This window comes from Chaetura pelagica, unplaced genomic scaffold (assembly GCF_000747805.2).
Source record: "Chaetura pelagica isolate M959 unplaced genomic scaffold, ChaPel_1.0 scaffold356, whole genome shotgun sequence".
Lineage (NCBI taxonomy): Eukaryota > Metazoa > Chordata > Aves > Apodiformes > Apodidae > Chaetura > Chaetura pelagica.
Genome location: NW_009953964.1, coordinates 3318983 through 3335670, shown reverse-complemented (window position 1 = coordinate 3335670; position 16688 = coordinate 3318983). Strand labels below are relative to the sequence as shown.

Genomic DNA, 16688 nt, shown 5'->3' with positions numbered 1-16688 from the left:
TCATGCATACTATGCTTTTCTAGTTTCTGCAGCCCCTACCTGAAGTCTCAGGCTGTTTCAAATATCACTGCTCCTTCAGCACCTCCTGGGAAGCAGTCTAATACAGAGAGGCATAGATAGCTCCCTCCTGTTAGGGTGTGCCCATGGGGAAGAAAGCAGCTAAAACCTCTTTTGTAGTTAAGTTGTATTTGTGGTTTACAGCTCCCAAATGCTCAACACAGGAAAGCCTTCAGGCCATCCACTCTGGCCTCTGGGTAGACAGAAGCAGGATGCACAGGACAGCACTGGTGGGCAAGACCTCAGTTGAGAGAAGACCTGTGTTAACAGAATGGCTTTCTGAGAGTCTGAAACTAGTCATCCCTTCATTAGTGCACCCATGACCACGGTCAGCTGTGTCTGTTTTCAATCTTCTGTGCCAAGAATGAGTTCCAGCCCCATAAGAATCTACTTCTCTGTGCTGTTTCCCACTTCTCTACAGATTCTGGTTTAAAGAGGAAAAGAATTGAATTTACTGCTTTTGACCCATTTGTATCCAAACTTCACCCACTGGGTTCAGCCATTTGTAATATCATTAAGATTTTTCACATCCAGCAGTGTTCAAACTTTACCACAGAAGCAGGTCAGGAAAGAAGGGCACTGGCATATTATGCAAAAAAACTTAGAGTTGCCTAGCACCATTCAGCTGATTACCACTGATATTCTGAAATGAAAATACCCACTGAGGTCATATTCTAAAGTAGTTTCTGTGTTCTCTTCTAGAATTGGAAGCACAGATGTTAAGAAAACAAAACATCCATTAAGGCTAGTGTAAACATTTCTAATTCCTAGTTTGCCCTTTTTACTGTGCTAAGCAGGTTGGATTATACTTAATCTGCTACCATACTGCTCAGTAGCTGAAAAAATTGGTAGACAGACTTTTTCTTCTCTCTGGGTTCTGGTTAGCAAAAGTGAAAATGAAAACCATTGGAAAAAATTTGTGCTGAAGTTTCCAAATGTACAATAACCTCACATTCATCAGAGTGGAGAAAAGCTGTGCGACAGTTAGTTTAAATTAATTGAATTATTTGCCTTATCAGTAATGTGCTGCATCAAATCCTTCTCTCAAAGAGAAGGAAGAAAACAGCACTGTGTACATCCTAGGTGATATTTTGGTGGAGAGCTGTGTAAGATAAGTGACAACTAGACTCGTTTCATAACAGGTCCTACCTGAGTCAGTGAGAGAAAAAGTAGGCATGCCAAAGGTGATAAGCACTGATGTTCCTTCAAACAGACAGAATATGATCTCAATTCTACTAAAACCTCAACTGTTATGTGACATCTTTACTCTGAGTCTCCTTGTGCAAAACAGGCAATATTTCAATGTTTCATACAGAGCTGTTAAAATCTGAATTGTATATTTTCTCCAAAGATGTTGTCTACAAATTAATATTTTTTCAAGGCTTTCCATGTCTTCATTTTTTATTTCTTTAACAGTTCCACCCAAAAGGGAGATGATGATTATGAAGATTACACTTCAAATAAGACTTGGGTTTTGACTCCCAAAGTCCATGAGAGTGATGTCACTCTTATTTTAAATGGCTTGCTGGAAGGATATGACAACAAGTTGAGACCTGACATAGGAGGTATGTTTGCTTTCTTATTAAACCACTTTTGATTAAGTGGTGAAGAGAACGAATTTCCAGACCACATTATGCTACACAGGAAGTAGAATCCTCTGCATTGACTGATGGCTTGGGCCCTCGCTTGTGCAGCAGGACAAGAAGTGTCTGGGGAGTGGGGCACAGAAGAATAAGTTCACAAAAGATCCCTGCAGTCAAGCAAGGCTGCCCCCCTAGATTTCCCCAACAGACAATTTAAGTATATAGACCCAAGCCTGGACTCACTGTAGAAGTCTTTTTTTTGATAGAATCACCTTTTGTATGAATCTTCCTCTCCACTGATTACTGAGGGAGCTTGAAGAGATAAATCTCCCTGAGTTGCTGCAAATCAGTTGGCACAGAACAGGCAGATGACACCACTGCAGAAGAGGATACAGCAATAATAAGATTATAGAAAAATGCAAAGAAAATACGTGGATGAGGCAGGCAGAAGAAAGCAGAGAGCAGCAAGGTTAATGAAGGAAGCTGTTTCTAAGAAGTTTATAGAGGCTTATAAACTGAGAAATTTTTCACAGTGAGGGATAACATGAGTATTTAACCTTCAATGTATGTATATAGTGTAAATTAGAAAAGGAATGTATCTTATTCTCCCAATCCAAGACTTTAGAAAACAGAAAGGAATTAAGCATTTATAAAAGCATCTGGGAAAAAACCAATCATGTGTCAGACAATGTGTATAAGAATAATAGAGCTACAATATATATATGAAAATAACCTAACAACTGTTTTCCATTCCTGTTTTAGAGCCTTGAGTATTATTTTTGCTTTAGGTTCATGAAATTGTTACTTACCTACAGCAATCTCTGTAGGCAACAGCAGTGGTGTTGCATTTGGCATGATAATGTCAAATGAGTGATGCAAGGCATCATAAGAAGTAGCAGTTTGCTTTTGTTGATAGTGTTTTGTCATAAGTGCTACTGTGACCTGACACTCCCTCAGGTATGACTCATTCTAAGGTAATAGCACTGGTTTCAATATTTGTTCTCTTAGCTTAAGTGAATTTCTTCTGATAGAAAAAAAATATTAATATTTGTCTCAAAGTTTATCCAACTAAGTTCAAACTGGAGACATAGCTGCAATTTTCCACTTATTGTATATGCACAGTTCAATTTGAGACAACTATAGACATACAGGAGAGGTACTATAACAATCTTTTTCTTCTCTTTGACTTAAGTGTAGTTGATTTTGACCTTCACTCATGTTACTGATCCTTATTGTTTCTCTTTCAGTTAAACCAACAGTAATTCACACTGATATGTACGTAAATAGCATTGGGCCTGTGAATGCTATCAATATGGTAGGTAAATTATTGCCAGTTTTCCTATAATGTTCACATTGTTACAAAGCCTCCATCATTTTTGACATTCCATAGCTTCCCTTAATTTCAATGTTGTGCTATGACTATATTATTTTAAAAATCTCATTATTATGAAGAACGTGAGGACTATATGAGCTATGAATCTCTCCAAGACAGGGAAACTGAGCTATATATTGAAAAAAAAAAAAAAAAAGAATAACATTTTTAAGATATCCTCACACTTTTACTTGCACTACTTTCAAGTCCTGTGTGACAGTTTAAATCCTCTAAAATTGAGCTTCCATATCGCTACAAAACAAGGAAAACTGTTCACCAGTGATATTGCCACCCAGAGATACAAAGAAAAACAAACAAACTAGATCCCCTCTCCTCTCCTTTTTCCAAAGGTCCTACAGAAAAAAAATAATTAAATCTTTATAGAAGTGAGGAGAAGTAGTCTAGCCTGAGTACAATGTCTACTGCATTCTTGTAGTTTTTATGTGTAGAAAGAAAAATCAGATTGCTTATCCCCATTCTAGAATTCCCTTTGCAGCTTTTGGCTGCCCAATGGTGACAGGAAAAGTGAGACTTCATCACTTCTCATATTAACTGCAGATGCAGGCAATTAAGGCAGCTAAGTCAGCTCACATTTTTCCTGTCCTAAATTTAATGGGATAAGTAATTGTCCTCTGACCTGATCGGCTCTCAGTTGAGGTGTGGAGACACAGGATTAAGAAGGTGCATAGACCACTTAACTGCATCTTAGCTTCACTGGTCAGAGGGAAAATAACACAATTAATTGGTTTTAAACAACAATCATTAGCAAAACAAAAATTTGCTAAAAAATTGCTTTTATCAGTTCTAGTATCATCTTCCGTAGTTCACTTTTTTTTTCATATGAAATTAAGGAAAGCATATCAGGAAATTCTGAGTGCTGTGTTTTCATCAGTATTTCTGGTTAACACAACAGGAATATACAATTGATATATTTTTCGCCCAAACGTGGTATGACAGACGTCTGAAGTTCAACAGCACTATAAAAGTGCTCAGATTAAACAGCAACATGGTTGGGAAGATCTGGATACCAGATACATTCTTCCGAAATTCCAAGAAAGCTGATGCTCACTGGATAACAACTCCTAATAGGATGCTCAGGATCTGGAATGATGGAAGAGTGTTGTACACATTAAGGTATTTATACCTGACTTTATTTCCAGGGAAATCTTTATATTATTTTAGTTGCATGTGATTTATTTTTTTGTTGGCACAATAAAGAGTTTTATTTCTTTTGGCAGGTTATACTGTCTCTCTCCACAATAACCATCTTCCTATAGGAAAATGAATATAAGGGTTGTTACAGTAATTAATCTTCATTTTTGTGTGTGTTTTGTTTCCCATTGGTTTGGTCCATATTGCCTTTTTATTTTTTTTGTTAAACTAGTGAATTTGAATGAAGTAGATGGTATAAAATACTACATACATCAAAGCCCCCTTATTCTGAATTGATTACAATTTAGCTAGATGAAGCTCCACCCTGCAAAGTAATTTCATTCCTCTAATATCTTATGAAAGCAAGGATTATCACTTCAGCATTGGTGATTAAAGGTTTAATACAAAGAGTACAGAATGTTCATGAATATGATATGCTTATCTCCAGATTTCTCAGTCACATGTATAGCTTTTCTTTTGAGACAGATTACCTTTAAAAACTCTTCTCAATAGCTAAGTTATGAGTATGCCTACATTTAAGTGCAGTACATGCCCTATGTAGCAATTCAAACATCATATTCCCAAAGACCGTGAGATACTTCCTAAATGTGAAAATCCTAAGTGTGTTTTTTTCACGTTTTTTTTTGCATGGGATATATTTGGTTCTATGCAAGATGTAAAGATAGCATTTGTTCCAGAGAATTTATAAATTATAATTAGGGTACAGAGCCAAAGATGTTAGACCATATGAGCATTAGACTGCATTTTTTTAGTGTTTTTGTCTACTTTTGTTTGTGGGTGCGAAAATTAAGTTATTTAAAGACATACATTCATTATAATTTTACTGAACAGATCTCAAGCTTTGGTGAAGATAACCTTTTAATGTTGCAACTGTCTGAATTACAAACAGGAGTTTTATTTCATAATTATTTTATATTTATTGCACATTACATTGTCAGAAGAGAGAAGAGAATAATCAGAATTGAAATCCAGTGCAAATCAAAGTCAGTCTGATAACAAAGATCCTAGATCCACTTTTGAAATGTTAAATTTACACTTAGCTACACTACTGCCTCTTCGGATTTGATCACCTTTCTCTTCAAATTACATTTGTTTCTGAATACGTAATGTAGAAAAGTTTTCTCTTATATTTGGTGGCCCATAGTCACAGCATCCCTTTGCATCCCACAGAATGAGACTCAAGGAGTCATTTGCACACCAAACCTACATGCAGGAGCACAGAGACAAACCCAGCTCACAGGGTTACTCATTTGGATACCCAGGAACCAGCAAAGACCAGAAACCTATGTTTTTTATAGAGACTTAGGGAACAAATAAACATCACTCTGCTCTTTCATTTTCTCCTCCTTTTTCCCCACTCTCACACCACCTACTTCCTCCATTCCAAAGTCCAAGTATGATGCAGCTCATTGCAGGGCTGGGGCCATGTACACACTAGCAACAACTAAGGGACCAAATAAAAAATGTTACTTTTTAGCAGGCGCCACAGAGGACACATCTCATCTAATTTTGGACTTCTAAATGTACCTGTCTCTACCTGATCTATAGCCTGAGTTGTCGTGGAGACTCTCCTGTTATTCTGAGGACAGAAACACCATTTGGTACATTCTTCTGATTTAGTTTAAGTGTTTTATTTTGGAATGAAATTAAGTATATCCTCAGAGCACCTTTCCACTAGCTATGAAAGTACTCTAGATGGCTGTCGGATGGAGATGACTAAATTTGGACTCCCATCCATCATTTCTGAAATACAGTTTTTGTCACTTAAAATACATTTCTCTAGAGCATTATGGCATGTTGTGACAGAGAGATTTGTCACTGCTCATGAGATGACCTGTATCTCTACTTATGGATTTGCCAGTCATGAGCAATGCTGTCATTTCAGATGCACAGGAACAGAACTTTCATACAGATTATATTCCACGGGCCAGAAAGTAGCTGATCAGGGTCTTTGTAACAAAAAAAACAATACTGCCTACCAGTAACCATGATGCTTCCTACGCTTGGAAAATCCAAATTAATACATACATATCAAGAGTTTGCTTTTGCTTTACCTATATATATACACTAAAGTGCTATTTGCATAGCTCATTGTCAGGTTCCATATTAGTAAGAATTCAATTTTGTTTGCCATTACGTAGTTTTCAGGACAAACTTCTCAAGTATGTTTTGTGTATCCTGGTCTCTTCCTCCTCAGACTGACAATTGATGCTGAGTGTCAGCTACAGTTACACAACTTCCCAATGGATGTTCATTCCTGTCCTCTGGAATTTTCGAGCTGTAAGTAACGTGCTTAGAAATATCCCTTTCCTGAGCTACACTTATTATAAATTTATATTTACATACCTAGAGTCAGCAAGAGTTATGTTCTTTACTAGACATAGTTCAATGGTCTTCAGTTTTATTTTGATCTTGTTTTCAAGTACAGGAATGACATATGTTCACAAATGTAATTGGGGAATGCTACAGAAAAAATGATAGTTTCCGGCACCCATGTGATTAATTTGGGCTTATATCTTAGCATAACAGCAGAAATCTTTAACAATGAAAGACTCTAATGATGAAAGTCCACATGGACTGATACTTTCTGTGTATGCATGGGTGTTTTACTATCGCAATAGTTGGAGTAAAGAGTTTGATATTTTGCAGTCAGGTCACAGTGCAAATTTGTGGACCAACTGCAGAATTTTGGCTATAACTGAAGGATGGGCAAAATTGCATCCTATTGGGTCCACAAAAAAGTCATTTAAAAAAAGAAATTACCTCCAGTGTTATTTTTATTCATAGTAAATAAATAAAATGTGGAATTAAGTAAAAGCCACTACTAAGTAACTTGAGAAAAACATATCTATAATTTACTTGCAATATGCTTCTACAGTTCTTTTTCCAGAACTAAAAAGTAGCATTTTTACTCCCCAAAGTACGCTGAAACTCTAGCAATTACTATGAAACAAAGCATTCTGTATTTTCCATTGCAATAAGATGGCTACCCAAGAGAAGAAATCATTTACCAATGGAAGCGCAGCTCAGTGGAGGTGGGGGACACCAGGTCCTGGAGGCTTTACCAGTTCTCCTTTACAGGACTGAGAAATACAACCGAGGTGGTGAAGACTACTTCAGGTAAGACAACCTCCAGATTCATTTAAGACTTTATTAACAGAAAGAAAAAAAGAAATAAAACTGTGTTTGAGACTTAGCATTGGTACTTCACTGAACACTTACAGACTTGTAAATACCTACAGACCCATCTGTGCTTTAGTATTTCTGAAAAAGAAATCTGAGAAAGACAATTTTTTTTTTGTCTACTGGCCATTCTTGTCTTTCAAGAAATAACTAGAATTGTAAGGAGAAAGCTACTACCACAAGGGATGGGTGGGTGGGGGAACTTCCTATCCTGCTGCAGTGTTAAAAAAAGCACAGCTGAGCCACCAAATGATAATCTGATACTGATTTGAATATTTTACAATCCTCTTCCAACTTCCATAAGCAGAAAGTAGGCCTGCACAGAAATGAAGTTAAAAATCCCAACCTCTTTTACTACAGTAGCTCCAAGTTTGTTTTATTCCTTAAAATAGGGCACATTCAAGTCTCATTAAAGAAAGCAGCCTTACAAATCAGTCTCAGATGATTTTCCTGCATATTTCTATCTCCTTGGAAACGAGTAATGGAACTCAAAATGATAAATGAGCAAGTACTCAGAATTCAATAAAAATTGCAATTTTAACCCTACTAACTAAGCAGGAAAATACATTATTCTAGATATAGATATTGGTTTATTTCTCAGTGGAAAGAAAATCAGTGAATATGACAAAGGATGTAAAGAGTAATTGCATATTAATATTCTTATACCTCCAATAAATCCCTTGTCTTTGATTTCTTACTTTGAAAAAGAACAGTTACATGAAAGCAGTTTTTCCTTTCAGATTGCTTTTGATATTTACCTTAATTTATTGTTCTGATGAATATATTGATTTAAATTCAGACATCTGTGTTAATTCAGAAACATCCCCAACCATTTTATTTCTAAAAGGTCAGCATTGCTGTTGCGTTCAAAAGGAGACTGAGATATGTTGGAGCAGAGAGGAGCCTGCTGTGCATTACATTGGAGTGCAAGCAAAAAGGTTGAGAATTAATTCCACTTCCAACTGCTGAATCACTGGACATTAAGCACCAATGACATGTTTAGTCTTATGAGCAGGGCAAAAATGGAATGAAGCCTTCCAGCTGTAGCTACATTTGCCTTATGGCATCTTCTACCATTTTAGCTAAGGAAGATATTTAGTCATCTATTCAAGAAAGCATTTGACCTTTTCCATTTTCCCAGGAAAATAAAAATAAAGGTACAAAAGAGGACAAGGGAGCAACATGTGTGTGAGCCATAGCTGCTAATAACCACTATTACACATGACATAGCACAGTTGCTCTCAAAGCAAAAATATAAACAGCAATACATCTCGTGTCAGACTGCCTCTGCAACAGCAGGCACAAAATACAGCAGAGTACCCAAGTGTGATCCAAGGTATCATCCTACCCAGGTTAAAATCTAACTTTATTTCAGCCTTAATTTGCATTTCTTTTATTTTTTCCTTTCCTTTCCTTTCCTTTCCTTTCCTTTCCTTTCCTTTCCTTTCCTTTCCTTTCCTTTCCTTTCCTTTCCTTTCCTTTCCTTTCCTTTCCTTTCCCTTCCTTTCCCTTCCTTTCCTGTCATTATGTAGTAAACTTTCATTTGGCCAGACATAGAAAGTAATAAAATCTTAACATGCTACCAGCTTCAGATCCACTGATCCAGCACATCTTGCACTAGTAAATCAAAAGCACTCTCTAATGTTCTGCTAAAGTGAAGAAAGTGCATACTGGGAAACAAACAGTAAAATGTAGAAAGCACAAAGATACTTTTCCATGCAAAGAAAGCCTTTTTTCAGGGGACAGCCATTCAAGCTTATACTGCTCACCTGGAGTACTATCATAATGTTGCACCAGTAGTTTTTAGTATCATGACACACACCAGAACATTTAATTTCCTTTTTTTTAAAAAAAAAAAAAAAAAAAAAGAAAGTAATTAGCAGCTAGAATGCACTTTAAAGCAGTAGAGAGTCACTCTAGTGATGACTAAATGCCTAGGAAGAAATACTCATGAAAGCTACTCAGGCTGCTCAATACAAAAAGTTGGAAAAACATTCTGTGTATTTATTTTTTCTGCTGCAGCTATCTTACGTTTTTGGTTTTTTTTCTTGCTTCTATTGTTTTTAATGGGCACAGATGTGAGAAAATTAGATTTTATGTTGATTGAGATTTATTACCTAAATAATTAGAAACTGGGAAAAATCCCAACAACTAAATACAAATTGTCACTAATTTAGTCTGCTATAAATATTTTGTTAAAGCTGGCCGAGCCTAAATAGTGTTCATTGCTTACCTAAGTGCCTTATTAGCATGCTGGGAATTACATTAAGGTCAATATTCCTCAGCCAGACCCATAAACTACCTATAATTATTCTCTTACATGCACAAATTTTCAATAGAGTTTCCCCAAAAGAAAAGAGAAATATTCCAAGATTATTACCAACCTCTGTGCAGCCTGAGCACACCAGTCAAATGTCTGAATGTCCATATAACCAAAATAAGTCTTGAGGATTTATGCAATTCTTGCACTACTGTGTATCATAGAATTTAGGTACAAACTAATGACAGGATCACTGACAATGATGTGGTGGGGATACTAGGTGAGGTAAGTGGAGGAGTCAATAGAAGAACTGATGAGCTGGTGGAAAGAGGACTACAGTATACTTCAAAGAACTCTTCCTCAAAACTTTAGATGACAACAAAAACCAGAGAAACCTGAACACAAGAAAGGTGAATCAGAGAATATGCGACTGAAGAGTTACAGAACAGAAGGAGTCTGGGACTAGTGCTAAGGCATTCAAACTTGCAGTAAACTGTCCATATTTTTACTCCACTTCAAAACAAACTCCTTTTTCCAGCTTCATGCCTCACAGTGGCTAACACATTCTAGTCCTTGAAGGCTGTAATTGCTTGGGGTAGGGCTTTTTACACAGGTGTAGAGTGAGGGGATAAGGGGCAATAGTTTGAAGCTTAAAGAGGGGAGATTCAGGTTGGACATTAGGAAAAAGTTCTTCCCTGTGAGGGTGATGAGATGCTGGAACAGGTTGCCGGGGAGGTTGTGGATGCCCCATCCCTGGAGGTCTTCAAGACCAGGTTGGATGGGGCCTTGAGCAACCTGATCTAGCAGGAGGTGTCCCTGCCCATGCAGGAGGGTTGGAACTAGATGACCTTTAAGGTGCCTTCCAACCCAAACCATTCAATGATTCTATGAAATAATCAAATGCACAAAAGTAAAAAGATCAGTAGGTGTGTAAAAATCTCTGGGGCCTGTAGTAGTCCACAAACACACAAGGACAGAGAAAAAACACCTTTTCTGGAATGCATTACTCAGAGTGTGATGCATAAACTTGGGAGAAATATTCACTGTTCTCTGAAAATCTGATGTCAAATGGTTGCTGCATTCTGTACCACTAAAGTGCAAGTTCACTTTTAGGTGCAACAACTTAAGACAGAGGGTTGCAAGAGAGTGTAATAAGTAAAGGGTTTGGGAAATATGAGCTATGGAAATATTTGGTATTATGGAACTAGTCTGGAAAAAAAAATGGGGATTAAGTAAAACAAAAAAAAAAAAGTTTGGGAGATTATAGAAACCTTGAAAAGAGAGGTTTGAGGAAATCATTACTCAAATGAAGAGGAAAGGGCTAGTTTATATCTTGGAATTCTTTGCATCTGTAGGTTTCTGTGAATTTTATAAACAAACAGCATTTTTACTTATTATTTCAGTGCTTTTGACTGTGCAAACTAGTTTGTAAACATGTAGTTATGCAGGACAGATGAAGCTTTGGGTGTTCCCAGTTAATTTCTGTGACTGGGTAGTTCCTTTTTCAGGCCAGATATTGTCTATTGCTTATTCACAGAGCCAGTCCTGAATTTTTAATTTGTTAGAAAGCTGTTGTAAAATTAATCAATGAACAGCAAATCAACAAGCTGCACAGGACCCACAAGACTGGGGAGCTCAATATTTGCAAGTTCCTTTTCATTTTCTTCCTGTTCTGTGTTTTACAGAGCAAATCAGAGTTGTGCAGCAGAAACACTGTATTGCTTGTAATTGATACACAGTGTAAAATTGGTAATTAAATATTTCTCTTGCAATGTATCTCTCACAAAAACAGATCTGGGTCTGTTTCTGTTTTATCAGGAAAAAGCGGTGTGGGCTTTTATTTTGCAACAGTGTATCTGCAGACATTTATACTTTATTTTAATGCTGTATCATAATGAATTGAACTGTTGGCAGGCATGTAGTCCCCAGAGGTTTCATAAAAAAAACCCAGGAGTCTTCTCCCGATGCATCTTTATTAAGTCAAAATATGATATGACAGGTGTTGGGAAATAGGCCTGACATTAAAAAATGGCCACAGGTGGATTGCCACTGTGCCTAGAAATCCCTGGCAGCCCCATAAACAGCTCTAGGCTCTTGTATGGGTTGATTAATAATCCACTTTGCAGAGGACCAAATGATGGTATCAGCTTTAAGTCAGAAAACCTACCCTATTACTAAATAGTTTTGTGTATCTTTATGGTTTAGGAAGGTATTTGTCTCAATATCCTTGTTTTTTAAAAAGCTATACTAAATAATTACCTAAAGAATACTGTCTTGGTAGGACAGTGAAACATTTGAAGCAGTAGGCAGGCACAATGGACTGCAAGGCTTGCTGTTATGTTTCCTGCTTCCAAGAAAATCCTCAGCTCTAATATCCTTAAGATAACCCTAAAATATCTTAATAGCTATACCTTAAGATTTCACTGCTAATATAAAGATTGTTGTTCAGAAAGAGAGCACCAGGCAGTATTTTTCCTTATAAATTATTCTTTTTTTCTTTTTCATTTAAACTCTCCCTTATTTTAACTCACATGAAGAACTGTTTAACATTACTGTACCCAAAATATCATTATTTGAAAGAAAATAGAGGAGGAGTTGAGTTATTTAACTTTTACATATCACCATTCTGAAAGGTTACATCCAATTCTGCGAGTCTGTAGACAATTTTTGTCATGGTGGGAATTTAGAATAGTCTGGTATTGCTGTCAGGTGATAAACCCAGTCTTTGGGTTTATCAGTTCCATAAAACCATCCTATAATGTTGACAGCACATTATCACAGAGGAATATAGTAGCATAATGCTAACCATAGTAGTAACATTCAAATATTTGTCATAATAATTTTACATTTCAGAAAAAACTCACTTTTTTCCTTTTTTTTTTTTTTAAGAATAATGAATACTAAAGTTTTTTCAAATAATCTAGATACTCTTCTCTGTTCAGTCATCCATCAAACCATAGTCATTAATGAACATTTGCTAAAGTTATAACTTTTGAAAAGTTTGTTCATTGAAAATAATTAGTTTACATTTCAGGATCATGTTTCCAAAAAGAAAGATGCAGCATAATTCCCTCCCTCCCATACCTGTTGTATACTCCACATTTTCTCCTTCAGGTTTCATAATTGTGTGGCAAGAGTCTGGCCCCATCCTCTCGACACCCACCCTTTAGGTATTTATAAGCATAGGATCTCCATTCAAGCTCACCTGATTCTAAGTAATCATAAAAAGAGTTCAAAGGCTCTTTGATTATTATTTTTTACCTTTTGAGAGGGATTAAAGACATTATTAAAATCACAGTGACAGAAGTTCAGCCCTTTTTTACCCCAGCAAAGTGAAATCATGACTCTCCTTGAAGAAAAGTTGTTGGGGCCTGCAACCTCCTTCAGCCCCCAGTATGACTTCCCAATTGAACAAAGACTCTTAAAGGTCAAGTTTGTTTTTCTGAGTTTCTCTTTCTGAAAATTTGCCATATTTGTAAGCACAGCTTGCTACAATTTAAAATGAGCTTTGAAAGGTCAATTAAGGATAAAGGGATTAATATAGAAGTAACCAGAGAATAAGGGATAATGTGGAATCTTAAAGCATTTCCACTGAACCTAATGTAGGGTAATTGCAAAAGCACAGATGTTTTTGTAATAAATATAGTTTTGTGGAAACGACCAGACAGTGGCTTTAAGAAACAACATTTGTTCACTTAGTAACAATAAAATAACTAGATCTTTTAGGCTATTTTAAATATTTAAAACTAAAAACAATTTTTAATATTTTTAGTTTTTATTATAAGATCAGCAAATTAACAGAGTGAGTACATATCTTCAAGTCTTTCCCATAAATAACTGAGAAAAAATGTTGTGATGACTCTAATGCCCCTGTGAATATATTTTTATAAGTATATTTTATAAATATATTTTTATAATTACTCGTGACTCTCTGAGATGCAAACCTCCCAACTCCCTTTTTAAATTCCTGCTTGATAATGGAGTCATCACACCTCATCCACTGCTTGACTTTCACAGAAACTGTTGCAATATGACAAGAGAAAATTGTAATTCCACTGTTTGCAACTGCAGCTAGACCTAATTATAATGAATTGTGATGAGAAAACTTAAGTTCAAAAGGATTAGACACACAGCTGAGTAGTTAAAGAATAATGTATATTCACAACTATTTTAGCATTAAAATAACTCTGAATTCAAGTATTTTTAGGAGATTTTTCTTCTTAGTGAATAAATATATTTGAATTATTTATTTACACAATTTATTTGATTGTGCTGTTTAAATAAACTGCAAGCAATCCTGTGATAAATTGGAGGGTTCCTGAGCATTACAGCCTTTCAGCTGCACAGTCACAAGGTAATCACTGTAACCTGTAAACTGATCAGCATAACACTGATGGTCTGTTTCCTCACTGATGTTTCACTTCTAGGCTTCTCTTGTGTTCAAGAAACATCTGTAGTACAATGATTTTGAGATAATTTCTTTCACCTTTTTCTCCCTTTGTCTTACCTTACTCTTTATCTTCCTGCTCTTTTCAGTGGAGAAAAACACATTTTTTGAAGATATTTGAAGGTGATGACAGCTTTATGTTCATTATGTTCATAGATAGAGATAATTCACTTGAAATAGGTTTGGATTGGCCTGGGTTACCTATATGTCCTAAATAATAAACAAACAGATCTTTGCGGCTGCTCTTACACAGTTAAATCCCTTCAGTTTGCAAGTGCAATTTCTAGCTTCTCAAGCTCATGTTATTACACAGCATCTTTAGTAACCTACTTATCTGATACGCTGTTTTGTTGGGGGATATTGTCACTGCATTTGAGTAGACACAATTGAAAAGCTGAGTGGAAGTTAAGACATACAAGTCTGCGTAACAGCAGTGTCTGAGTCAGGCGGCGTTGAGGGGAGCTAAGAATACTCAAATCCAGCCAAATATCCCATGTAAAAAGCAAATAAAAATAATCTAACACCACTAAGTTTGATCAGACCTTCCCAGTGAGCTTTTTTTTCAATTTTTTGTACCAAGTATAGAAAGAAAAAGAAAATAGACTAGGGTGTTAAATGAAAATACATACAGTATGTACAAATTTCTAAAACTCTGCAGTACCTTGTGATTACAAAATGTCCTACTTATATTTTTAGATACACATTATCTACAGTTCCATAAAACCATCCTATAATGTTGACAGCACATTATCACAGATGAATATAGTAGCATAATGCTAAGCACGGTAGTAACATTCAAATATTTGTCATAATAATTTTACATTTCAGAAACATTAACTCCCTCATTCTTACTGTTAAACCAAAATTTGAATTGTAAACAGGCTGTCTTAATGTTGTCTTCTTAAACAAGGCATAATTGTCTTCATTTTGATGTGCATTATAGAAGCTATAAATATGCCACTTATCTCAAAAAGTGATACAGTCTATTAAGTGAGTTCTTTGCTATTCTCAAGAAGTCTGCATAATTAAGGCTAAAGAGCTGCAGGATAAAATTTATGTAATAATACTTTCTTGTATCATGCCCTACATAAGAGAATTTAAAAATATTTTTTAAAGATTTAATGCATCAAGTACCAAAACACCCTTTGTATGTCTTAGTGGTAGTGGCTAGAAATAATTATGAAAGTAGTCAGCAAATTTGTTATTTGTTCTTTCTCATATATATAGAGAACACCATCTAAAAATTTGCTATTTCAAATGTCATATTCTTGTTGATTTCAGTGCAGTTTCTTCTATTTTTATCTTGCAAATATGAGTTTGAAGAGTCATATTGTTTAGGCAAGAATCAGTCACACATGGTTGCTTCTGTTCAGTGTATGTATAGGTTAAAAAAAAAAACAACCAAAAAAACTCTCCTCACTTCTCCCCCTACAGAAAACCTAAAATGAGTTCACACCCTGTCCATTCAAATTACAGACAGCAATAACTGTTTGGCCTTGCTTAACATCTCTTCTCAATTATGAAAAATTAAAAAAACATAGTCAAGAAAGAACTGGTAGTGATTTCTGCTATCCAGCAACATTTCTTTAAAAACAAAAAAAGTCTGAATATTTCCAACCACCCCTGTATTCCACCAGAATTTCATTTCTTATATCACTGTAGCAAACTAGTGGTCCGGAACAGCTATTTGATTGCTCCAGTTGCAAAATCATAAAGCGAAAGAGCAACATCTTGAAACTGCATATCTTAACTTTGGTTGTACAATAGCAGGAACCAGGGCAATTCAGGACAGCAACCTTTCACTCTGGCTCTACTTGCTGTAGTGGTAATGATTTGAGCTATGAAATAAGAGTTCTCTAATAACTCTCTTGTCATCCTGAAGAAAAGCTAGACTACCATCGAACGTGAAGAAAATACACTCAGATCTAGAAATACTGCAGCAGAAAATAAGTAGACTGCCAAGTACAAGTATAGCAAACCACTACATCCTTCAGTTCTGAGAGCCACACTATACAACAAAAGCAATTAATTTATTATTATTAGCAAATAGTGCAAATATTAAAAGCCCACTGTGGCTCTGGATGTCAAAGTAGAAAAAAATTTAAGATCAACCCCCTGAACATGGAAACACAGCAATTCTCTGAATTCATGAACTGGTTCATTTTATGTGCCAAGAGCAAACCCTACCATTACCCTGGAGAGGAAAGGTACCACAGTATCATCCCACAGAGGGTATGGCAATTTGGGTTAGAACAGCGTCCTAGCGGTCATGGAAACCTGATTTCAGGGTTTGGAATGACTAAGAATGTTGATGTCGAGCCAGTTGATCTAGGATAAACCAGCTGACCTGTCATAAGATGCATTAGTGCCTGTTCTGTGCAGGAGGATGAATCACGTTATACTTACAATGGTTACCACAGCTCAGGCTACATTCTCAAACAAGTCCATTTAAAAGTAGACGTCCCCCTGCTGCCTTTGCCAGCTTTGGTGCCCACCTCTTCTTCATTAGGTAGCTTTACAATTAACCATACGCCCTAAACATAATGCTGACATAAGGCTGTGCTGATGAGGCTGTCCTGCCCCCCCCACCCCCCCCCACCCCCACTTCCATAT

The 16688-nt window shown here is 36.1% G+C and overlaps 1 protein-coding gene across 1 annotated transcript in view; it reads left to right on the top strand.

The window, feature by feature from the left end:
- Positions 1–16688, top strand: part of GABRG2 (gamma-aminobutyric acid (GABA) A receptor, gamma 2) — a 60700-nt gene that overhangs the window by 21364 nt on the left and 22648 nt on the right. The window contains exons 2-6 of the mRNA XM_010001947.1: positions 1474–1622; positions 2888–2955; positions 3926–4146; positions 6383–6465; positions 7168–7305. Coding sequence (XP_010000249.1) covers positions 1474–1622; positions 2888–2955; positions 3926–4146; positions 6383–6465; positions 7168–7305 — 659 coding nt within the window. The remainder of the gene's footprint in view (positions 1–1473; positions 1623–2887; positions 2956–3925; positions 4147–6382; positions 6466–7167; positions 7306–16688) is intronic.